This window comes from Hemiscyllium ocellatum, chromosome 5 (assembly GCF_020745735.1).
Source record: "Hemiscyllium ocellatum isolate sHemOce1 chromosome 5, sHemOce1.pat.X.cur, whole genome shotgun sequence".
Classification (NCBI taxonomy): domain Eukaryota; kingdom Metazoa; phylum Chordata; class Chondrichthyes; order Orectolobiformes; family Hemiscylliidae; genus Hemiscyllium; species Hemiscyllium ocellatum.
In genome coordinates this window covers 48,133,622-48,159,886 of record NC_083405.1, presented here as the reverse complement: position 1 = coordinate 48,159,886, position 26,265 = coordinate 48,133,622, and the positions used below count along the sequence as shown (strand labels likewise).

At 40.9% G+C, this 26,265-nt stretch overlaps 1 protein-coding gene across 3 annotated transcripts in view; it reads right to left on the bottom strand.

The window, feature by feature from the left end:
* The window catches only part of etv1 (ETS variant transcription factor 1), a 141,963-nt gene that overhangs the window by 49,927 nt on the left and 65,771 nt on the right, over positions 1–26,265 (bottom strand). For 2 of the 3 annotated variants that reach the window (XM_060824736.1, XM_060824737.1), the window contains exons 8-9: positions 19,808–19,996; positions 17,861–18,108 (exon numbers count right to left, since the gene is read on the bottom strand). In XM_060824736.1, coding sequence (XP_060680719.1) covers positions 17,861–18,108; positions 19,808–19,996 — 437 coding nt within the window. The remainder of the gene's footprint in view (positions 1–17,860; positions 18,109–19,807; positions 19,997–26,265) is intronic. The other variant, XM_060824738.1, reaches the window with a different exon arrangement.

Genomic DNA, 26,265 nt, shown 5'->3' with positions numbered 1-26,265 from the left:
TGAAGCAATGCTGGGGAGCTGCTGTTTATGTACATCTCTGGTCAAGCTCTATTTTGCTTCGTCCCACCTGTACAGCTTCCTAATCCTGTTTTTGAATTCCTCGCTAGCAATATCACATCAACATCATATCCACGCTTCCACCACAATACCTCCAAAAGTCTCCTGGTCAGGCTTCCATGTTCGGGATTCCATAAACTTAAGTTCATTTAAATCTTTGCCAGTCCTAACCTGTTTCACATTCGGTCCAATGCTCTTATCATCTTTCAGGTGGTTAATGTATTTAATCTCCTAACACATAGATTTTTTTAAAAGACTCACCTCATCTTCAATTTGTTTCTGGTCTCAGTTTCCTTCCTGATCCTCCTTCATGCAAACTATCTTACCATCATGTTCCTTCCTCCATTTTAACATCAAAACTGAAGGCACACTCTTCAACTCTTGCTGGAAACTGCATGCCTCAGGCAATACTTTCTGAAGGGCACCTGAGGCATGTAAATCCTGAGAATTTCTGGCTTAGAATTGTTGTAAATAAAGAAAGAGATGAGACATCAAATTTTGTCTCGGAGATATTGGAAGGTGATAACATGGACATTGAAGAGGCCTGAGGAGATGAAGAACTGTTCTAGAACAGGTTGGGTGATGTTACAGAGATGGATCAGGGTGAATATTTGGTGGGGAGGGATGGAGTGTTCAATTGCCTTAAAGATCATAAATAAAAAGCTGCAGGTAAACAAGAATGACATGGTTGCAGCCATATACAGGACAGAAACTAGAATATATTGAAACAAGCATCAAAGGCACAGGTAGCTACACATAAAGGATACCATTCAGCGCATCACTTCTCATTTAATCACAAAAATGTAAAAGCCAAAGTTTTCAGCAACCATTTTATTCTTCCTAAATTAAGGTATTGAACTCCATAACTTCACCTGAGAGTCATTCCATATATTGATTTCTACTTGATGAGGAAGAAATTGTGAAGATTTTTTGGTTTGGACTTAAGTACTTTTACAAAATAGCTTAAAGCAATGTTGTAGATATATCCTTATTTAACCTTGTAAGATGCTCTTTAAAGCCTCCCTCTTCTTTCAGGATCAAAAGGCCTAATGTCCTTCAGATTTTCCTTACAACTCAAGTCTCTGGAAAACCAAACATTGTCCTTGTAGTTTTCCTCTCCAGAGTCTCTAGTGTTTCAATATGCTCCCTAGTCTCAGGGACCAGAACCTTTAGTGTACCAAAGATTTGTTCTGACCCACCACTGCAGTTTGATTATTATTATATTTCTGGACATTCATTTAGTTTTGTTGACAATGCACTCCTCAGTGAGTTCTCCAGCAGAACAATATATTTGAGAACTTGTAAGGCACTGGTGTTTGATATCGAGAGTTAGTCAGTCAGGGGTGTGGTCACCAGTGAGATTTACAACAACGTGATGCTTAAAGGTGGTGAAATGTCTGATTTAAATGCCTGATTTAATGCCTTGTTTGAACATAGCTACTCCCACATATATCACTGAGTGCAGTCTTGTCCCATTCAAATCACAAAGCTCCCAGATATAATCCTTGGCCTGTGCTAAGTTAGTTCTTCTTAGCCAGAGTGATGATAACCACTACAGCAGCCCTCACAATTTCTGAGCTCAGGCAGGGAAAGATTTTCATTAGCCTTCCCATTCCTGATTATTCTCCAGCAATCCTGTAAGAAATGAGGTCATATGCAAGCTGTAGCAAATTATACTTGATGGAAAATGGAAAGGTTCAGATGATGGATTGAAAAAACTAATAAAACAGGAGTTTAATTCACATTAGTGTTATATTTATGCTTGTGGTCACTTATAGAGCAGCTGTAGATTGTCAGCCTGTCTATTATTGAAGAAATGGTATATAAAAGGATTTAAAGATCATTTAAAGGCTTGATCATTAAGTGGGAGGCAAGGATGGGGAAGTCTTTATTTTATAATTAACTATTATGATTATCATGGCAGGATAAAATAAGAATTGCAAATTTCACTGAGCATCCTTTAAATGATTATTGTCTCACAGAGAAACGCTGTGCTGGATTTTCCAAGGAATGGTACTCTAGTTTTTTTTTTTACACACCACAAAAGAGCTTCATACTGCTGACAGGAAATTCTGATCAAGACTCCTTAACAAATGTGGAGTTGTACGTCCATTATCACAGCTCTCTGGGAGTGCAGAAGTGTCAGGGGAACGTAAACCACTCCATGTTCTTCACAACCGTTACCTCCTTGGTTCTGACATTTACAATTTCAATAGACAGTGACTTCAACAGCTGCTGTCAAACAGTAAGCCAGGTGAGAGTCGAAAGTTCTGGTGCTGGAAAGCACAACAGGTCAGGCAGTATTTGAACAGCAGGAGAGTCGACATTTTGGTCATATGTTCTTCATCATTCCTGATGAAGGGCTTACGTCTGAAATGTTGACTCCCCTGCTCCTCGGATGCTGCCTGACCTGTTGTGCATTTCTAACACCACACCTTTTGACTCTGACTCTCCAGAACCTGCAGCCTTCACTTTCTCCTAGGAAGCCAGGTGAGGTTAGGATGGCACAGGGTAAGGTGCCAGGTGGTTAAGAGGCAGGTAAGTAAGGTGCCAAGTGGATATTGTGATAAATGGATCAAGTGCCAGGTGGGTAGGATTCCAGGTGATTAGAGGGTAAGAGCCCAAGGCAGCCAGGTTGGTGATGGGATGTTCAGATTACATCAGAATGGCTGGGAGCAGACCGGTCTGGCATTGCGTGGAGGTGTCAGACTATATCAAAGAACAGTTAACAATCAATTATATTCTGAGACTCTGGGGCCTCAAGTAGGCCTGACCAGGTAAGGATGGCAGACTTGCTTCCCAAAAGGATAGCTGAATTAGATTGCTGTTTATTACACAGTCACTGTCATCACTACTGAAACTGGAGGTGGGTTTTGCCCTCCTTTGACGTAGAGAAGGACAAATAATTTGATGAATTTTATGCCCAGAAAGGTACTTGTCCCCTTCCTGCCATCCTAGCAATTAAGTTCTGGACAAGAAGGTCTCTAATGATCTTCTTAACCTGTCATCTATTAAGCCCCTTGAGTGGTCAATTAGCAGTCATTTATGAGCATCAACATGTCAAGGACCTGAATACTTGCTTGCCCAGGATGTGGGAAAATGCTATCACAACAGGGAATTCAGGGTGACCTGGCTATGAGGTGTCTTGGGATTCAGGTGTGGCTCCATTTGTCACAGTCTAGGGAGAAATCATGGAGGGGGTGGGACTCTGTGGGAGGCAAAGGATGGGAGGGGTTGATCATAAAAGCCATCTCTTTGCCCTTGCTTCTGAATCTCCTGATACTTCCCCTAACTCAAATTCTAACCATAATCACTGTTCTCTTGGTTTCTAGCCAAAGATTCTCACCTCGAGCAAACAATGAGACTTATCTGCCTACCAATAAAGCTCTTCATGGCTGTGCAGCCTAAGACTCCATTTCGCTGAGGTTGTAGAATACTAATAGGCCAGCAGCCTCAAGAGAGCTGGACTTCAGTGTTGAGGATTTATCTCGGTTCAGAAGCTTGCTGAACATCACTTAAGCACCTAATTTGTACAGTATCTGACAATCTTTAGTATTGGTGAGTGCAAGGAGTTAGTCACCCCTAAAGTTGCCTACGTCAACAGTTTGTGCACAGTAGTAAATCCTGGCCTAGCTTTTAATTCCAGTTTATGTTTTCATTAATTAAATTCAGATTCCATGAGCAGCTATGAACCTGTATCCCCAGTTAATTGATGTGGATCTCAGGGTTATTCGTCCAGTGATGTTATTGCCTTACCACCAACTCCGTCTATAAATACAGAGTTGTCAGGAAAGATCAAGCATTACTTAACATTGATAAAATATAAACTATGCTCCTTAGGGGATTGCGCTCCTCCCTTGTCATTTTTTTTTCTGATTCTGTGGGCCTCAGTGTGGTTCCCAAGTGTGAAAACATCGAACCAGTCCTTACATGGATAATTCATAAATCAAGCTATTGGACCATCACTTATCAACAATAAATTCAAGTAATTGTATTAGCAGAATGGAAGTGGTTTGAAAAATATTCCAGAATCCACTTCTGCATTTATGGTTTGGCTGACTATAATACGTTTGTTATGACTGAGATCATCCATGTAGAGCAAAAAGGATCCTGTTATGTTTCAAAACTGAAAATATTTGTGACAATTATTTTCTCCACATTCATCTTTCACAACTGCATCCAAAATAATAGCATGGCACAATATAATTATAGGGTGAATATGTCCTTTCATTGTTGCTTGTAGCAAAACTGGAAACTTTTGAGTCGATTTTCCAAAGGCATATTCTGTTTCTTGCTGTGACTTTGACAGAGATTCAAAAAAAACTCCCGAATAAAGGCAGAAATAGTATTCCAGATTGTAACCAAAAAATAATGGTGAATGATTAAAAGATCTTGACATTTATCAAGGACCCAGTTGAAATAGCAAGTAATGGATAATCCCCCAAACCTTGACATTCTTAATTTATGTGCAGGAGGATGAGCATCTACAACGGTCTGAAATCCTTTAGCATGCTGAAATAACTAGGATTTAAAGCCACACTCAAGCTATTGCCACTTTTCTCTTGGGACGTGAAGGCAGATAAAGCAAGGGCGTCTGATGGATTTGACTTTCTGCAAACTGCCAACAGGAATTCCTGCGATCAAGGGCTTATTGTCTGAAAAACAGTTGAACAGGTTGGGCATGTACCCATTGGGTCTGGAAGAATGAGAATTGATCTTTTTGAGAAGACATCATATCTTAAGGGCATTTGATATAGTGGGAACAAGGAGGATGTTTCCTCTTGTAGGGGAGACTCAAAGCAAGCGACACAAGTGAAGAATAAAATATCTTCCTTTTAAGCAGAGATAGGGGGTTTACTTTCAGCTCAAAGCATTATTAGATGTGTGGAAGAGACATTTAACATCATCAACAACACCCTCACAGGCATAAAGTTCACCAAGGAAGAAGACAACAAACTCGTATTCCTGGACGTCACAATCGAAAGAAAGGACAACGGAGAACTACAAACCTGCGTATACAGAAAACCGACAAACACTGACCAAAAACCTAACTACACCAACAACCATCCCAACACACACAAACGAAGCTTTATCAGAACACTATTCCAATGAGCCACCACACACTGCAGCACAGACGAACTTCGGGAAACAGAGGAGAACCACCTATACAACGTATTCAAGAAGAACGGATACTCAAAAAATATAGTCCACAGATTCCTCAAGAACAAACCACGACAAGCAGACCAAACACAGCCAGAAACCCTAACTACCTTACCATGCATCAAAGAAGTTTCAGAAATGACAGCCAGACTACTAAGACCCCTCAGAATCCTAGTAGCACACAAACCCACCAACACTCTCAAACAAAAACTTAAAATACCCAGTACAACCCATGGACAAAACCAACGTCATCTACAAAATTCCATGCAAGGACTGCCACAAAAACTACGTAGGACAAACAGGAAGAAAGTTAGCCACCAGGATATACGAACACCAGCTAGCCACAAAAAGACATGACCCTCTCTTCCTTGTAGCCCTACACATGGATGAAAAAAACCACCAATTTGACTGGGACAACACCTCTATCCTGGGACAGGCTAAGAAAAGACATGCCAGGGAATTCCTAGAGGCCTGGAACTCCAACCACAACACCATAAACAAACACATAGATCTAGATACCATCTATCAACCCCTCAGAAAACAAACAGGAAATGACATCACCACAAACCCCAGAAACCCCATCCAGGACAAACATATAAACAGAAAGCAGGAGACAACAGCTTCACTTCACTTGGAGGTCGCCACTGATGATGTTACCTCGCCAGGTAATGAAATGTCTGGATATCAAATCTACAGCTCAGCGAGCAAACCTACACCCTATATGTAACAGAACTGACAAAAAAAAACTAAATTTACTCAAAGCAGGCAAGTTGTAACACTCGCAAGTTCTGCAATTTGCAAGTCCCACATCCAGCCCCCAGTCTGACACATACACATAAGTTTATCAAGACCTTATATGGGTTCAAGATGGGAATACAGATTAGAGAATTGGATAGAGAGGTTGGTGTGTCCAAATTGTGGCACTTTCCATTTTCTGGTCATTAAAAATAACTAGATCAACATCTTTGTCTCAGGCCTGTTGCATCGTTCCAGTGTCACTCAGCACAAGCTGGAGGAACAGCATCTCATTTCCCACTTCGGACCTGGCAACCTTCAGGAATCAATGTGGAGTACAATAATTTTAGGGCCTGAACTTCATCTTCCATATCCATTATTCACTCGCAGACCCCTGGCCCTGTCATAACCTGGCCTGCTTTAATCACAACCAACCTATTTTCACCTATTAATGGTTCTTATTAACAGCGTTTTCTTCTCCATCACTTTGCCTAACTGCTGTTGTTCTCTCTCTCACTGGACTCCATGTCCACCTCCTGCATGCTACTTTCGCCATTGTCACTCCATATGTGCCACCTTTTCCGAGTTATCATCAGTTCTGAAAGTGGGTCACTGGACCCCAAACATTGACACCACTTTCTCTGCCAGACCTGCTGAGTTCCTCCAGTAGTTTCTGCTTTTCAGATTTCCAGCATCCGCAGTTCTTTGTTTTTTATGAGAAAAGCATTGCTCGGTAGTATCGACCATGAAATTGCTGAAAAGGAGGAGAATGGTTGAAGACACTTTACATCTTGCACTCACCAAGACAGACTCGAGAAAGTCAAGTTTTAAAGGGAACAACAATTTGTAATGCATGCGATTTGGAAGCTAATTAGTTGGCAGGTCGACTGAATTTGGTTGAGGTATTGCCATGAGCAATGTAACAATAAACCATTGTCCCTCAAACTTCTGTTCAATTCAAAAACGGTGCAGTGCTTGGACATCTTCCTTTCTCCAACAAAGGACAGGTCCTATTAATCTCGGTACTACAACAAATGTAACGTATGAGAAAAAATTCTATTGAATATTATAGGAAAATATCTGTCTCTCCCATAGCACATACACCAACTGACTGAAAGTTAAACAGGCCATCCAAACAATCATAAAACACAAGTTGATTTAATTGACTTGTGTTAGGAATAACTTGAATATCTGCCCCCTTGCCAGTGGACTGTTGGCAGAGAGTCCAGACTCTTAAAAAAGGTGATGTGAGTGAATTTGTCTACACAGTTGCAATTTTTAATTGGTTCTGTACATAATATATACTGTGTGAATTAGCATAGAAGGGACATGAGTTAGCCTGGGGCCTCTCAATGACAGTAGGAGTAGTTGGGAACATAGGTAAAAACAAGGACTGCAGATGCTGGAAACCAGAATCTAGATTAGAGTGCCGCTGGAAAAGCACAGCAGGTCAGGCAGCATCTGAGGAGCAGAAAATCGACGTTTCGGGCAAAAACCCTTCATCAGGAATAGATAGGGATGAAGGGCTTTTGTCCAAAGCCTCGATTTTCCTGCTCCTCGGATGCTGCCTGACCTGCTGTGCTTTTCCAACACCACTCTAATCTAGACAGTAGTTGGGAACATGACTTGCCATTGAGTTGCCATGGATAAGACATTTTGAAGTTCTTTTCAAAAGGTTCCCAAAACCAGACAAAGACTCATGATCCTCTGTGGGGTCATGAAACATGAGCCATGTAGCAGTTGGTCCAGTTCCACAAAACATGCAGTCAGCTGGGAGATGCTGACCACTACAATTGAGCCAGATGGGTTGGACATGCAGACCTACACCCTTATTCTCCACACTAGCAAAAACACAAGGGAGGCACAGTAGTTCAGTGGTTAGCGCTACTGCCTCACAGCGCCAGGGATCTGGGTTGTATTCCAGCCTTGGGTGACTGTCTGTGCAAAATACATGCATTCTCCTTGTGCTTACATGGGTTTCCTTCAGGTGCTCCAGTTTCCTCCCATAATCCAAAGATTTGCAGGTTGGGTGGATTGACCATCCTAAATTGTGTATAGAATCAAGGGATGCACAGGCTAGGCGAGTTAGGTGTGGGAAATGTGGGGTAGGGGGCTGGGTTTGGGTGGGATGCTCTTTGGAGGATTGGTGCAGACTCAATGGGCTGAATGGCTCATGTTTCATGACCCCCACAGAGGATTCTATGAACTCAAGGCACCTGGCATCAAGTCCCAACAACCATTTGTAAATGGCTTCAGAATCCTTCTGACCATGTGCGACTCTGGCCCTGTGTATCTAGCCTTGATGAAAAGAAAATTACAAGCCAACCATTATTTCAAAGATTAACATTTTGAACTGTTCTGACTGTTTCCAACAAGAATCCTCACTTAATAATTAATATTCTCTCTATTTCCAAATTTTACATTTGGGATGTAGGCATAAGGAAAGCACTTATTGCACACCCATTCTTTTCCTTGACGAAATGGTAGAGTACCACCTTCATAAATTACTGCAGCTCCAATGAGAAAGGTACCGACATAATGCTGCTGATAATGTGTATCAAGAACTTGAGGCAGTGACAATGAAGAAAGAGTGTCATGAGTTCAGTTTCCCTTGAATGGAGATCTTTGAGGTGACAGGGTTACCATAATCTGTTTGCAGTCTGTTTGAATAAGTTAACAATAAATAGGACCTGTTTCTATATTATTCACACAACCTATGTGAGAGGGTAGGAGGTGTGTGAGGGCAAATGTTATTCTGGAGGTTGAGGTGTCACTGTTCGTTTATTAAATTAATGAGATGCACAAAAGGTTCCTAAAGTAAATTAAGTCTCCATACTTTGCATTGTATTTGACTCTTCCCATCAGTTCAATTTTTAAACTGCCAATTTTAAACACTTTAGGCATAAGTAACAGTATGCCACAATGGGTTCTCATTTTAGACACGGGCTGCATCTTTTCCAATTTGTCTCTGTGAATGCAGTGCCATATTCGCATCAATTCTCCAATACATTCCACATTAACTTTGACAACAAGCTCCCTCACAAGCAATGTGTGTTGAGGAATTCTGGGTGGATTTTACAGCAGGATGGGTTGTCTGCACTCCACCTTTGCTATGCCCTCACCATCCTTGCAAATCAACAGATTATCTACTTAATGGACTTAAGGGCATACATGTAGGCTGCCTTGGACCTTATTAGGTCCCTTGGCACATGTGGGTCAAGTTGGAGGGTACGCAGGAGGGTGGTGAGCTCATCAGCTATTTTATTTTATGCAGACCCTCCGCCTTCAATACATCAGTGAGAGTGATTTTGAAAATTAGCCCACAAATATAAAAGCAAAGAATTGTGGATTCTGACTATCTACAAGAAATAATGGAAAATGCCCACTATCCTCAGCATCTCTAAGAAGTGAAACTGAGTTTTGTGAATGTGAGGTTTGAGGGAATGAAGGCAGGAAAGAAGATGACAATGTTTTAGATTATCTCTCCAAATTCACAATGGCATAACGATAGGGACATATGGCTTCCTGCTATCTCTGCTAGGCAATAAGCTGGGTGATGGTTATTCTGGGGACAGAAGAAGGTAAGCCTCACTTTACTCACATAACATAGGTCACACTTGAATACCAAGGGTAGGGGAGTCCAAAACCAGAGGGTATAGGTTTAAAGTGAGAGAGGAAAGACCTAAGAGACAACTTTTTCATGAGGAGGGTGATGCGTGTACGGAATGAGCTGTCAGAGGAACTGGTGGAGGCTGGTACAATTGCTTTCATTTAAAAGACATTTGGACACATATATGGATAGGAAAGGGTTAGAGGGATATTGTCAAAAAAACAGGCAAATGGGACTAGTTTGGTTTGGGATACCTGGTCAGTACTGACGAGTTGGACTGAAGGCTCTGTTTCTGTTCTGTCTGACTCTATGACTCTGACTCAGTGAAGAAACAATACTCAAGTTCAGTGAGAGCTGCAAGTGAGATTAGACTGTGTTGTGAAAAGAACACAATTCTATGAAACATGTCCTGTGAAGTAAATTTTGGGTTTTGGTCATATTATCAAGACTTATTTTTCTTCAGAATATTAATTGGACATTGGTAATGTTAAGTTAAGGTCACATTTGGTATGTTTGTTAAATAGAAGGTCATGAAAATTGAAATCTTTAAGTCTATAAGAAGTAGGAGCACAAGGAGGTTATGCAACTTATCAAGTTTAGTCCACCATTCAATGAGGTCATGGCTAATCTGATAATCCTCAACTCCTTTTTCCTGCTGTATCCCATAACCCTTGATTTTCTTAATGATCAGTAGGTCACCTTTCCATTACCTATCTATGCACCCCAACCCGTCTGACATTTTACATGGATTTTACATCCCACATCTCCTGACATTTTCTCCATGGGCATATCAGAAGTATGCCTTCCTGCTGAAGTCATCCCCGTTTCCCTCCTCCTGAAACTTTATTTTATCTTCCTTAGTTGGTTAGGAAAGAGGAAGTTGATGATTGTGGAGTGTATAGGCCAGTTGACCTTCTGTTAGTCGTGGGTAAAAGTCAAAGGGGTCATTTGAGGAACCTGCAAACTCAATGCAGAGCCTTTGCCTAGATCACTCAATGATAATACAATGTGAAGAAGTATGGCTATGTTTTCTACATGCAGTCCCAGTGCAACAGGTTCTCCATGGGGATTGTGTTTTTGTTAGATTACCCCTTTTGAGTTCATATTCTTCAAGATAAATGATTGAGCACTTAGAATGGCATGAATTAATCAGGGACAGCCAGCATGATGCTAAAAGGGAAGGTCAAATAACTCACTGGGTGGATTATTTTGAGACAATCAAGTATGAATAAAGAGAGTGTGAAGAATGTTAAAATCCATTTAAATAAATGCCATTCAAGATACCTTTTCAAAATTAAGGTGAGTGGCATTAAAGCCACTACTGCTGTATAAATAGAGGGACAGAAAACAGTAATTAAACATAAAATGAGGGGAAAGGCATTCTCCAAAGGTCTATTCCGGTCCCTCATTTTAATTTATTTAATTGACTTGACCATTGAAACAAAAATACTGCTATTAAAATTCACTAATGACATTGAATTAAAGATGTGAGGAAGAATGCAAGAGATAGGCAGTTTGTGTCATTCTGCTACGCAGAGAAAGAAAAGTGGCAGACTGAGTTCTGTGCAGAGAAATGTGCAATATTATATGTGGGAAAATGGATAATCTCCTAAACAGGGAGAAAGTGAGGACTGCAGATGCTGGAGATCAGAGCTGAAAAATGTGTTGCTGGAAAAGTGCAGCAAGTCAGGCAGCAGCAAAGGAGCAGGGGAATCGATGTTTCGAGCATAAGCCCTTCTTCTAGAATCCTAAACAGTCAGAATATGAAATTCCAGTCTCAGGACGAAGACATACATTGACCTGTGGTTTCATCAGGAATTAAAAATAAGTTGCATCTCAACTTCCCTGGGATTCTGTGCCTTGTTTGTTCACTTGTAATTCACTCTGAAGGTTTGAAAGGGTAGGGGAGGGGAACAGCAGCCATGGAAGAATCTCCTGCCCAGACTCATCACAGCTCAATGCAGTAGTCCTGATTTCCTGGCAGTTTAACACACAGGCACCTGGTAGGGCTCAAGTGGAATATTCACCCGCAGAGAACTGTGAGAAGCTTCTGAAGATTAGACGAAGGCTTCAAATGTTTAAAAGGCAAGCCACAATGATCTTAAGTAGTTTGATTGCCTTGAACAAAAGCCCTCTGCCTCTTCGGGAGTTCCCAAAAAAAAAATTCATAAAGTTGGTGTGTGTGTTCCCTTGGCAAAGTAACATGTGCCCAGTCAGATTTCCAAGCCTCAGTGAAGGCAACCGTCATTGCTAAACCCTGATTGTCTCTGAAGTAAATGATCACAATTGGAGATGGGGGTTTGTGTTTCAACATTTGAATGATAAGGGGGTCCACAACCTCAAAATCTAGCGGCTGGTTAGAACCAGTCTTAAAACATTTCACACAACAGGACCAAAAATGTGAGCAGAACCATCATTTCAGTATCAAAGTGCACTGGTCACGTCTACCAACAAAACACCCAGATGAGTTGTGCAGAGAGTGGTGGAACAAGCTATAAGTTTATAATGGTTTTGCCCGTTGTACAATCAAATGATCTACCCAAGACTTTTAAAGGAATTCATGAGTAGGCTGCCAGAGTTAGTGCCCAACTCTGCAGTTGTACACTTGGGGCACTGGCTCTGTCAGGGTATTCATGAGATTAAATACTGATAGGCGGGTAGCACAGCAATGTAGATGTCCTGTCAAGGCTGTCGTGATAGGGGGATAAAGACGTTCCTGACTGGAGCCTGAATATTGTTCTTTATCCAGGATGACAAAGGGCCAATGTCAACAAATCAGGTGTGGAACAGTACTTGAAACAATGCAAGTACAGTTACATTTAAAAGACATTTGGACAGTTACATGAATAGGGAAAGGTTTAGAGGGGTATATGCCAAATACAGGCAAATGGGACTCATTTACTTTTGGAAACTTGATTAGCATGGACAAGCTGGACTGAAGAGTCTGTTTTGGTGCTGTATAACTCCATGTATAATTGCTTCTGTGCTTTTAAGTTTGCATGACAACAGGAGTTACTTTCAACATCAGCAGGGCTGACAAACTAGCCATATTAAATCAGTCACTCAGTTCACAACCCACACAATTTCCCTTCTCGATGAAATCCATTCTCTCTGTTGTTTTTACCATCACCAAGCCAAAAGTTCTCCACTACATATCAATTTTCCCTTAGATAAGGTGTCTTCACTTCAATTCAACAATCTATAGATGAGCTCACTGATTCAGAGCACTTGCAAAAGCCCTCACATTTTTAGTTAGTAAGTATTCTTTCTTTTCACTTAATAATAAAGAAAGAGAACATTTAGCTTTCAATGCTTCCCCTGTGCAACAGTACAATTTTATTATGGAGAGTGTGTAAACACTCTAATATCTCATGATCGAGGAAATGAAATCAGTCTATGAAGGTCAAAGCCATCACATAAGACCATAAGAATTAGAAGCAGGAGTGGGAGAAAGTGACGACTGCAGATGCTGGAGATCAGAGTCGAGAGTGTGTTGCTGGAAAAGCGCAGCAGGTCAGGCAGAATCCCAGGAGCAGGAGAATCAACATTTGATGAAGGGCTTTTGCTCAAAACGTTGATTCGCCTGTTCCTTGGATGCTGCCTGAGCTGCTGTGGTTTTCTAGCAACACACTCTCGACTATGAGCAGGAGTACGCAATTCAGCCTCTTGACCCTGCTCTGCCATTTGAAACAATCATGGCTGATCCCATTTTGACATCAACCCCATCCTCCCCATAACCCTTCAACCACATTATTAATTAAAAATCTGTCTACCCTCCCCCCCCGACCTTAAATTTACTCAATGTCCCTGCCTGCACTACGCTCTGGACTCGTGACTTCCACAAGTAAATAACAGGATTCCATCATCTGTGGTATACCATCAGTGGAGTTCAACCTGTTGTAACACAAATGGGAAGGAATGACTAACTGTCTTGTTTTTATGCTAGCAACTGCTCCTCAAATTACCTGAAAAATACTCCAACATAGATTCACAAGTTCATTTTGGAACGTAAATTTTAAAACAGGTCTAATTCACTGTTCGGATAAGGAGGAAGAATCTAGTTGGTGTTGTTCAGCAGTGCTTTATCCTTTTACAACATCTAAGCAATTTCCATTTGCTTATAAAATCTGTTCATAAGCTTTAATATCTCCATTAGATATCAGAATGTCGAACAGTTTTGAACCTCAGGCCTGATCCTGACAATGGCAAGACATTTTCAAACTGAGTGTGAATTCCACTGAATTAAAATCCTGTCTAAATATGAATGTTAGATGTAACCTTACATGATGCTATGATCTAGATCCACTTTAGCCGTGTTGCTGGTCAAACTGAATAGGTTTTTCTAATGTGACTGCGGCAGTTTTCTCTGATCTATGCTTGAATTGCATTTGGCGTTTGAAACATTCTGACTGCAATTCAGACAAAATGAATATCTCTGAAAGTTGAATTCACACCTAATATTCACAATTTTATTTTTTTTTCTTCTAGTTCCATTTCATTTTCACAGAAACATAAACAAGTTTGGGTAGCAAAGCAGGCCATTCATCCAACTAATATCAGCACTTACCATCCACATGCACAAACCGTCCTAATCACCTTGATTCTATATCCAACTGTCTCCTCTCCTTTTGCTATCTATGAAATGTAATGCTGACTGTTGTATTATCTTTACTGTTTCCCTTTTTAGTTAGACCTTAAACCTCATGTTCACTACTCCCACGATATCCATATTCAGTCAAGTCTCTTCACATACCCATTCAGTTAGCAACCTGAATTGATCTCTTTCTATATGTGGAACTGTAACTGATCACTGGGATGTAAGAAGTAAAATCCTAACATTATGTAGAACAACCTTCGCTACGGTAAATCCAAATTGTTCGCCATGCCTTTTAGACCTCCTACCTAAATCATTTTAATATCTCTTTGCTAGGAGGTAATTATTTTACAAGGCTGTTCCCTGACAATATTTGTCAAATTTAAACTGCCTGAATAATTAACTGATATGGATTGGCATGCGATCATTTTGCAACTACATGCAAATCAAGAGGAAAAGAGGAAATATTTTCATTTTTTGGTTATTTTTTGGCCCATATGTGACAATTTATCTGGATTAAGAAAAAAAAATGTGCACTGGCCAATTTGGTATGGGAAGAGAAGCAAAAGCAAATGTCAGAAATTTGGTTGCTACAAAAAGAAGTTGCTATGTACTTCTTTGTGACCTTGTAAATGAATTCCTTGTATTACCATGTGGGGCTGCTCTTGTTCCCTTTATGTGGCTTGCATCAGAAACTTGAAAGGTACTCACAATGGAAGAAATATTTGAATGGAATGCAGACCAGTCAGCTCCTGTTATCTCTGAACAATGTGAATGGGACATCCTCGATTGCTACACATTAATTGTGCACAAAGGCAGAAGAGTGATATCAGTTTACTCTGGGCATGCAGTGATAGTTGTATCAAGTAATCTGGCAAAGGAAGCAGCTGCTAGAATTGTACACCCTAGCCAGTCTAACTGGGAATTCTAGTCTTTCCCTTCACTCCATTTTATGAATGAAACTCAATGCTGTCTAGCTCCATTCATGCCTGAGTTCAGCTTATGTGCAGAGGCCCCGGGGAGATGGATTGAATCAATCACTCTTGAGTAAAGTTGACATGATCGGGCTAATGTGGCTTCAGCCTTCAATTACTGGTTTAGGAAGACAGCCAGAGTCCATTTGACCTCGTAACACTGTAATGGGAGTATAAATCCGGATTATACTGTTGACATGTGTTGAACTCAGAACGCTGTTGACTGCTGCTGAAATTCTGTGACTTTTGATCACTTAATCTGACAGTGCAACAAAAAAATAAGCTTGTGTACATTAATTCTGAGGGTCTACTTCACATGAACACATTATCTAATGTACAAATAGAAATACAAAGTACTCTCATCACTGCAACAATAAATTCCTGGAAAAACTGAGGTTCTACAATACAGGCTAACACTGAAATTAATGTCAAATTTGTTTGTCTTTGAAGTTCATTCATTTTAAAACATTTGCCACAAATACATTCAAATATCGCAAATGCATGCCTATTTCATCTAGCTTTTCTTCCTGAAAGTATATAGTTACAATATCCCTTAACAATTGTTCACTTCAGAATTTGATGATTCGTTTTATTTTTATGCTAATACAGAGAACAGTATACCTGCACAACAAATGCATTTGGTAGCATTTTATATTAAAATTCAGTGTAATTTGCTGTGCTGCACCCAAGTGAATCGAGGTTTTAACCAAGATTGAGTTGTTCTATGGCAGGATGTTTGTTCTTCATATACCTGTATTGATATCTTGATCAGAATATTCAGAGTATGGCATGGGTATTTGACTTGCCAGTTTGGATCACCCACGGGTCTACTTGGCATAGGGATGGAGAAAACTGGAATAATAATGAGGCTAGATGCCAGATTATTGTTGGCTTCAATGGGTATGTTGTGTTTTTAAAAAGTCTGTAGGAATTGAGGTTCAGCTTAATGAGGAAAAGCATTAAGTGGTTCTGTTGCATCCTGACAGGGCAAATGTGTTTGGAACTGAGATACAACCTGCGACCCTAAGTCAAGATGTAGCACAGAGAACTGTAATGAATGCATTCAGTCTGAGAACAAGGAGACTGAGCAAGCAATTAGGACAGGAGTGGATACAGCTCATCATGGAAGCAGAGCTGTAACATAATAGGCACTGCATTAGCTGTGGCCAATGAAAAGACATTAGTAGGGAATAACAACTAATGGAAATATACTTCCAGGATCAATGACAAAAATTTAATGATCACAAGGACCAATCAAATTGTGCAGTAAAAGAGATTTGTCTTAAATTATGCATCTAATGAGACCGTGTCGATGGAAATGCATAATTTTAAAACTGGCCCTTATAAATAATAATTTAAACAGAATTTCAAAACATTGTTTAATGTAACAATTCTATGTTCTCTGAGCAAATACTACACTGGAACATAAAAGGTGCAGATAATTAAGCTTTGTTCCAATTTTTGCAGCAATAACATATATCAGCAACACAACAGGGGCAAAATATTTGTAAATTGAGAAAACCACACAGTAATGATCTAAAATCTAAATGAATGAGTAACAGCTCAATGGCGCCTCTCTCCTCTCTGAATCAGAGGGAATGGACTCAAGCCCCAATCCACAAGTTGTACAAATAATTCATCAAACACCTCATTCAGCATGGTACTGAGAAAGCATAATCTTTTGGATGGCAAATTTACTAAAGTCCACAGTTCTCTTTAGAAAGACGTAAAAGATCCCTATGTTATTTGAAGAACAATAGAGATGTTCCTCAGATGTTGCGGTAACATTCAACCAAGCAACAACCTCAGAAAAAAAATTGTTACATCTCACAGCAGTTTATAGGGCCTTCATGTTGCTACAAATTACTACTTTATTTTCCCCCAGTTATATGAGCAACTGAACTTCAAATAAATTGCTCATTAGCTATGAAGCACTTAGGGGTAACATGGTTGTGAAAGGTGCTATAGATCTGTGGTTCCTTTTTGATTTTTCTTTAAAGCAGTATTACGAGTAAGCAAAACCATACAACTGCGATTTTTCATTTCAGTGGGACTAAATTAATTTCCCGACAACTAGCTTTCTTTAACTAATAAATATGAAGAAGGAAGTGTTACACAGAAGTGATGTCAGAACAATATGATGATGTGCATCATGTGCAAGAGTTATAATATATGATAGGCAGTTCAAAGGATGGATAGATGCATTCATGCATATATAGATATATTTAAGCTCACGCTAAAACTAAGCATTAAAGTCAAAAGACACTGGTTGTATAGAGCAAATTTTTAAAAAAATTCTTAGTTTACTTTAGGGTTATGATTAGATTACTTTAAGGAGTTACTTTATTAAGGAAGAACTACACTTATTAAAGATAAAGAATTTGGAGAAAATAGAAAAAAGCAAGGCCTTCCTGCATGGCCATTATACAACTGTGATAAAGCAAATGCTCATAGAGATGAATGGGTTTATCCTTAATAACCACAATGTCACCAGCCACTTCCACAAAGGGAACACTAGAAATGTGAACCCATAGCACTTTACAAGTGCAAGCACATCAGATAATGCATTCCAGTTGAGGCTCCACAGGGCCTGTGAATGACCAGTAGCCATCCCTTCAGTGTAATAGTAGAAGCCAGTTATTCAATAAGCTGCAGCTGAAGATGATTTGTTTCATTGATGCTATTACCTTGGATCTTATTTTATACATTGGTACTCCAAAGACCACTAACCTGAATCATATGTGTAATCCCGTGGCTCTTGCTTAATCATCATCGGCTGTGGAAAACTCTGGTTTGTGGGCCCACTAATCATGGTGGCATGTTCATAGACTGGATCATGATATTCCTGTTTGAAGCCCTGAGGGGGAAAAGGGATGTTGGGCTCAGACAACTGCCTCTGGTACATCGGACGACCTTCCCTGGGCAGCCCATGTGGAGGTGGGAATGAATGGCACGGCTCCGAGAGCTGACGCCGGAATCTGAAAGTGATACAGAGTAGGAAAGTTTAGTGAAAATTGAAGTATGCTTCATCATTGTCCTTACTAATTGTCCAACACTGATATGGATTGTAAAAACTGAACAGCACAGTAAAGATCCAATTACATTCGAGGGCAAAAGATTTAACTGAAAAGTAAAAATCTGAAGCTTAGTTTGAGACACCACCATAGAAGCAAAGAGTTAACTGAGTTTTGTAACAGGAGAGGGGGGTGCACATTTTTGACAATAATGACAAACCATTGGTATTTTATACATGTACATCTTTAAGTGAATATCTACAAGAGTAGAAGGAGGGCACGAGGTTTCCACATATCATTCATTCTGTATATACTGTGCAGAATCCCTAGAGAATTTCTTTTTAAATAGACAAATTAATTTCTCAGGGAATAATATCCAAATGTATGATGCAACAAACTTGTTAGCAATAGATTTGTTACTGGATAGATTCCCATCAAAGGGGGTATACTGAAAGCTCACATGACCTATTGTCATTTTATTGAACTCTGAAGTAACTGTAGATGATGGAAAAATTATTTAGGCATGGAGAAAGAGAATTGAAGGCTACAGAGATTGAATTAACATTGCTTCATTTTACAACAATGTAGGAGAAAACAAAGTGCTCCTTAAAGTAAAGCACACTGGTGGGGGTGAGGGGGAAATGCATATTAGTGAATAATTACATTAGATTTAATGGGCAAATAACCTTTCCTCGCTCCAAATTTTGTTTGTTTCTTGATTTATAAACAGCAAGTTACAGCATAATAAACTCAAGGTAATTACATTACTGGCATTCATTGTTCAGCATTAATGTCATCACACATCAACAACACAACAGCATACTTTGACAGTGTTGATATTGAGAACTTCTGCTAGGATGAACAATGTCTCAAAGCAGACTGAAGCTGTGACAGAGTTGATTTCATGACTTGCACTCTCAGCACACAGCCTTTCACCCCAGAAACACTTACTGGGAGCCCAAAAAGGATACTCTTATAACACATGTAAAAAGTGACAGTCCTGTGGAATCATTCAAGGTTGTAATAGATTCTTGGGGGTTGATATGAAGTATAAACAGCTCCAGATTTGCCTTGCAGTTTTTCAGCTTCATCTGAATTCCTTGAACTCCCACTTTGCAATCATTCCCACATATTTATCATTCACTTGTAGTTGAGAGAACAAGTAAAATCTAACATAACAATTTCCAAGAATGCTATATATTTGAATGATGAATACCATGCAGTGAACTCACCAATGACCTGAAAAACCTGAGGGTGGAACTGGCCTGAGGCCATGACTTTAAACAGGCAGAAGTGACCCCATTTGCTCCTCCTTTCCACTGGAGTTAGTGAAAAAAATCCTCAAGGTGTTAAGCAGGCCACTGTTACCAATTCTTACTACTATGCTGAAAGCAATCTCACTGCCGATATTTCTATATAAACCCAGTGCAGTTTTAGGTCCATCTATCTTTGGCTGTCAGCAGCTTTAAATGCAGACAGCAGCCATCCCACACTAACATGTGACAATGCTCCCACAAGAAAGCAATTAACATGGAATTCCTCCTGACTGTACACTCAGGATTTCCATGTCTCCAGCTTGATTTAGAAGATACTAATGGATGAATTCAGCAAACACTTATCATATCTGAATCAATAAAGGAAATAACTAAGTGTACTTGCTGACCTAGGATCCATTGGATAGGCATTCTCTGGAATGGGCTGGGTGGTAGGCAGATGAGCTGGAAAACTTCGGTCCGGTTTGGGAGTTGCTGCAGGATTAGGTGACCCATGGTGCAAGGGGGAGACTGGTGTGCTGGATGGGGTTGGCGGGTTAGAGGGTTTCAATCCTGCGGGTGGCTTCTGATCGTAGGCACTACAGAAACAGAAACAAGCCCACAAATAAATCAAGAGATTAGAAAACAAAATGTGCTTTCCTCTGTGCCAATATTTGAAGACTACGATCTATAATATCAAATGATTGTCTTAACCAGGTTTGGGCTCTGGGATGGATGAAGGGAGAATGGCTTACATGCATCACTTTCCTCACATACTTAAATGCAAGGGGAAGCCAATCCCTTTACAGGATCTAATGCAAAACCTCACATGTGACAATCTGTTTTAAGCATTTAAAAGGAATTCATGCACATCAACAGGCCTGCCTGGAAATCTGTACTGAAATTACCGCCCACACCAACAGTCTTCTGTTATGGCACTACTTTTAAGATGGCAAAAGTACACTGATGCACTGAAACACTAATGTGTAAACTAAATCAGTCAGGGACTTCAGAAGACTAATAGCCTGGGAAATCCAAGAAAGGTTTGAATGCTTGTTGCTACCAGAGGTAGACTTGGAGCTGTCTTGACAACGGCAGCAGCATTCTTTGGGAGTTGGAAATTCACTAACTAAATATGAAAGATTGACTGCTTCATTACCTCTCCTCTCAGATCTTTAACAAAAGATGGAACTATAATGTGAAAAACCTTTCTGAACCAATCTTATTGCAAAGCGTGCATTACGTAAGATTGTTTCAGACTTCAAATCCATCACCATAAAACCATAAGACATAGGAGCAGAAATTAGGCCATTTGGGCCATCGGGTCTGCACTGCAATTCAATCCTAGCTGAAAGGTTTCTCAACTCCTTTCCTCCATCTTCTCACGATAACCTTTGATCTCTGTAACAATCAAGAAACTCTCTGTCTCTGCCAAAAATATACTCAATGACTAGGTTTCCACGGCTATCTGTGGCAATGAATTCCATAGATTCACCACTCTCTGGCTGTAGAGGTTTCTCCTTATCTCCATTCTGAAAGGTCTTCCCTTTACTCTGTGACTGTACCCTTGGCTCTTAGTCTCTCCTGCCAATGGTAACATCTTCCCAATGTCCACTCTGTCCAAACTGTAAGTTGAGTAATCTGTAAGTTTCAATTGGGTTCCCCCTCATCCTTCTAAACTCCATTGAATATAGATCCAAAGTCCTCAAACAGTCCTCATATGTTAAGCTTTACATTCCATGCATCATTATCAGGAACCTCCTCTGGACCCGGTCCAGGGCCAGTAAATCCTTCCTGAGAAATGGGCCACAAAATATTGCTCACAATATTCCAAATGTTGTTTGACCAGAGCTTTGTAAAGCTCCAGAAGTACATCCCTGCTTTTATATTCTAGCCCTCTTGAAATAGATGCCAACATTGTATTTGCCCTCCTAACTACCAACTCCACCTAAAAGTTCCAACTACCTACACAACCTTCAGAGAATCCTGGACTAGGACTCCCTTTGCACTCCCTATTAACTGCAACCAGCTCAAACAAGGGCAAGGGTTTGGAAGGTTTACACTTGATGAAGTGACTTTATACCTGTCTCCCAGATCCAGATGCCTGTCTGAAGAACCTTCAAAGCTGGGCACCTCTCTACCAACCTCCCCGTCTGGTTTCTGATCCACCTTTGATCACGTAGAATCATAGGATACCTATAGTGCAGAAAGTGGCCATTTGGCCCACCAAATCTGCATCAACTCACCAAAGAGCCTAATTGCCCAAACACACCATGCCCCACCCTATCCCTATAACCCCGCATGGGTTTTCTTACCCTGGTTATCCCACCTAAACTGCACATCCCTGGATACTACAGGGAAATTCTTCATTAGCATGGTCAATCCACCTGAACGTGGGCCGTGGGAGGAAACCTTAGTAACCCCTAACCCTGACTCTCTTACCAAGGAATCTGATGAATTCTTTCCAGGCCTCTAAATACCAACCACAAAACCTTTGCTTCTGTCTCCTCCTCAGGTGCCTAACTTCTCTCTGGATTCAGCAGGCCAGCCAAATTTTCACCCCCTTCTAGTGATCTCTGCCCCTCTCCCATTCAAATGGCCCCATCCCTACTTCGTCAGATCAAATTCTATTCCAATTCATATAGGATTCAGCCTGTTGTATCAGCACCTCATTATACTTCCACAATGGGCTTGAAAGCGCATGGCTCTTCAGAGCTCTGAAGACTTACTGACAGTTTTGACTTCTTGGGCATCAAAACGTTTACTCCTTGGGATTGACTGATTAAATTAATGAGGCTGAGTACAAATTCCTGAGGAGCTCCAAGGTTTGAACAGGACATCAATGAGGATATGAATTCTATCAAGGCTAAATTAAACAGCTTCCAATACAGGCACTGGTTTTGAGGTTCAACTTGATGAAGACTGCATGCCGACTTTGTGCTGCTTGCTCATTACAATCATTTCCAGTCAGATCTAACAATGGCATTTAGTTGTTGCGTTCTTCACCATAAAACTTTACTTCATGAGAGGCTAGCACAAGGCAACCTGGACGTCATAAAGGAAGGTGGAAGGTGTTGTGCAGGTGGTGCAAATCTTCTTGCAAGTCGCTGTGATGTGGAAGAAGACAGAAGGATGGTATACCACGGTTGACAGCATGCTCTGAAGTTTACAGGAGCTGCAGCAGGGTACTTAGCGAATGTAAGGAAGGAGATGAGAAATATCTTGTTTCTCCCAAAGTGGAAAGCAGACCATCCTGACAGTCAAAAGGCAGCAGGAACAGATAGGCATGGATGCTGGAAAAGGGGTTTGGTGGTAGTGGTTCAATGCCAGGAGTGAAACTCCGAGAATCTGGATCCTGTGCTTTTTTTGAGTTCAATGACCACATGATTATCCAAGGTCAGTGAATGTATTTCCCACCAACCATCTCACTAGCTTCAACAACTCTTCAATGTATCAGAACCCTGTCCACCACAAACATAACATCCATCAGGATTCTCAATTACCATTCTGAGAGATACCACACACACACACACACACTTCGTACTGCTGCAAGACTCTCATTCATACCTCATGGAATGCATGATTTTCAACCATAACTGACATACCTCAAAACTGCACAGCACTCAATGTTGCCCTCTCTCAGGATAAAGTAACAGAAAACTGGAATGGGCAGGGGTAAACTGGCATGGGACAACTGCATATCCTTATTCCCGTTAAGAGACAGTGCTTACAATCATTGGGCAACAATGACTGAGGCCATGACCAGAGTTGGTACAACCCATGTACGTTGACAATATTCATATGTCTTTACTCTCCTTCTCACACCCATTTTATTCTCATTTCACAATCCCCCCTGAAGATATTATAAAATGACAATTACGGATTTTAACTTTCTAAACATCGACTGGGACTGCCATAGTGTTAAAGGTTTAGATGGAGAGGAATTTCTTAAGTGTGTACAAGACAATTTTCTGATTCAGTATGTGGATGTACCTACTAGAGAAGGTGCAAAACTTGACCTACTCTTGGGAAATAAGGCAGGGCAGGTGACTGAGGTGTCAGTGGGGAGCACTTTGGGGCCAGCTATCATAATTTTATTTGTTTTAAAATAGTGATGGAAAAGGATAGACCAGATCTAAAAGTTGAAGTCCTAAATTGGAGAAAGGCCAATTTTGATTTTAGTAGGCAAGAACTTTCAAAAGCTGATTGGAGGCAGATGTTCGCAGCTAAAGGGACAGCTGGAAAATGGGAAGTCTTCAGAAATGAGATAGCAAGAATCCAGAGAAAGTATATTCCTGTCAGGGTGAAAGGGAAGGCTGATAGGTATAGGGAATGCTGGATGACTAAAGAAATTGAGGGTTTGGTTAAGAAAATGAAGGAAGCATATGTCAGGTATAGACAGGATAAATCAAGTGAATCATTAGAAGAGTATAAAGAAAGTAGGAACATACTTCAGAGAGAAATCAGGAGGGCAAAATGGGTATATGAGATAGGTATGGCAAATAGAATTAAGGAGAATCCAAAGGGTTTTTACAAATATATTAAGGACAAAAGGGTAACTAGGGAGAGAATAGGACCCCTCAAAGATCAGCAAAGTGGCCTTTGTGTGGAGCCACAGAAAATGGGGGACTTACAAAATGAATATTTTGCATCAGTATTTACTGTGGAAAAGGATATGGAAGATATAGACTGTAGGGAAATAGATGGTGACATCTTACAAAATATCTAGGTTACAGAGGAGGAAGTGCTGGATGTCTTGAAATGGTTAAAAGTGGATAAATCCCCAGAACCTGATCAGGTGTACCTGAGAACTCTGTGGGAAGCTAGAGAAGTGATTGCTGGGCCTCTTGCTGAGATTTTTGTATCATCGATAGTCATAGGTGAGGTGCCGGAAGACTGGAGGTTGGCAAATGCGGTGCCACTGTTTAAGAAGGGCAGTAAAGACAAGTCAGGGAACTATAGACCTTGGTGGTGGGCAAGTTGTTGGAGGGAATCCTGAGGGACAAAATGTACATGTATTTGGATTGACAAGGACTGATTCGGGATAGTCAACATGGATTTGTGCGTGGGAAATCATGTCTCACAAACTTGATTGAGTTTTTTGAAGAAGTAACAAAGAAGATTGATGAGGGCAGAGCAGTAGGTGTGAACTAAATGGACTTCAGTAAGGCCTTCGACAAGGTTCCCCATGGGAGACTGATTAGCAAGTTTAGATCTCATGGAATACAGGGAGAACTTAACGTTTGGATACAGAAATGGCTCCAAGGTAGAAGACAGAGGGTGGTGGTGGAGGGTTGTTTTTCAGACTGGAGGCCTCTGACCAGTGGAGTGCCACAAGGATCATGCTGGGCCCTCTACTTTTTGTCATTTACATAAATGATTTGGATGTGAGCATAAGAGGGAAAGTTAGTAAGTTTGCAGATGACACCAAAATTGGAGGTGTAGTGGACAGCGAAGAGGGTTACCTTAGATTACAACAGGATCTGGATCAGATGGGCTGAGAAATGGCAGATGGAGTTTAATTCAGATAAATGCGAGGTGCTGCATTTTGGGAAAGCAAATCTTAGCAGGACTTATACACTTAATGGTAAGGGGGTAAAAACAATGACTGCAGATGCTGGAAACCAGATTCTGGATTAGTGGTGCTGGAAGAGCACAGCAGTTCAGGCAGCATTCAAGGAGCAGCGAAATCGACGTTTCGGGCAAAAGCCCTTCATCAGGAAGGTCCTATGGAATGGTGCTAAACAAAGAGACCTTGGAGTGCAGGTTCATAGCTCCTTGAAAGTGGAATCGCAGGTGGGTAGGATAGTGAACAAGGTGTTTGGTATGCTTTCTTTTATTGGTCAAAGTATTGAGTACAGGAGTTGGAAGGTCATGTTGCGGCTGTACAGGACATTGGTTAGGCCACTGTTGGAATATCGCATGCAATTCTGGTCTCCTTCCTATCGGAAAGATGTTGTGAAACTTGAAAGGGTTCAGAAAAGATTTACAAAGATGTTGCCAGGCTTGGAGGATCCGAGCTACAGGGAGAGGCTGAACAGGCTGGGGCTGTTTTCCCTGGAGCGTCAGAGGCTGAGGGGTGACCTTACAGAGGTTTATAAAATTATGAAGGGCATGGATAAGATAAATAGACAAAGTCTTTTCCCTGGGGTTAGGGAGTCCAGAACTAGAGGGCATAGGTTTAGGGTGAGAAGGGGAAGATATAAAAGAGCCCTAAGGGGCAACATTTTCATGCAGAGGGTGGTACATGTATGGAATGAGCTGCCAGAGGATGTGGTGGAGGCTGGTACAATTGCAACATTTAAGAGGCATTTGGATGGGTATATGAATAGGAAGGGTTTGGAGGAATAAGGGCCAGATACTGGCAGGTGGGACTAGATTGGGTTGGGACATCTGGTTGGCATGGACAGGTTGGACCGAAGGGTCTGTTTCCATGCTGTACATCTCTATGACTCTATGACTCCATGACATCATTGTGTTTTTCTTCCTTCAGATATCCAAAAACTGCCCCTATAGTACACTCAGCTCTGTCACTTGATGCAATTGTAATTTATTGGGTAATTTAGAGGATCACAAGAGAGGCAATACTATAGCCTGGTGGAATGTCAAACACAGATCACAGGAAGCCATGACAGGGGGCAGTGGCACAGGTATCACCTTGGTACAGGGTGAAGTCACAGACAGGGTCTGCTGCCTGGGACTCTTATAAAGTACTTGGATGCAGTGGACTACAGGAGAAAGCTGGTTGGTATGCAGGATGAAATGCTTGGTGCATTGGCTGACTTGTTAGACAGCCTGCTGTCACTACCAAGGAGCCTAAAGGAATATAGCACCAACTTGGGATGCAGTGGTTTGCATGGAGCCTAGA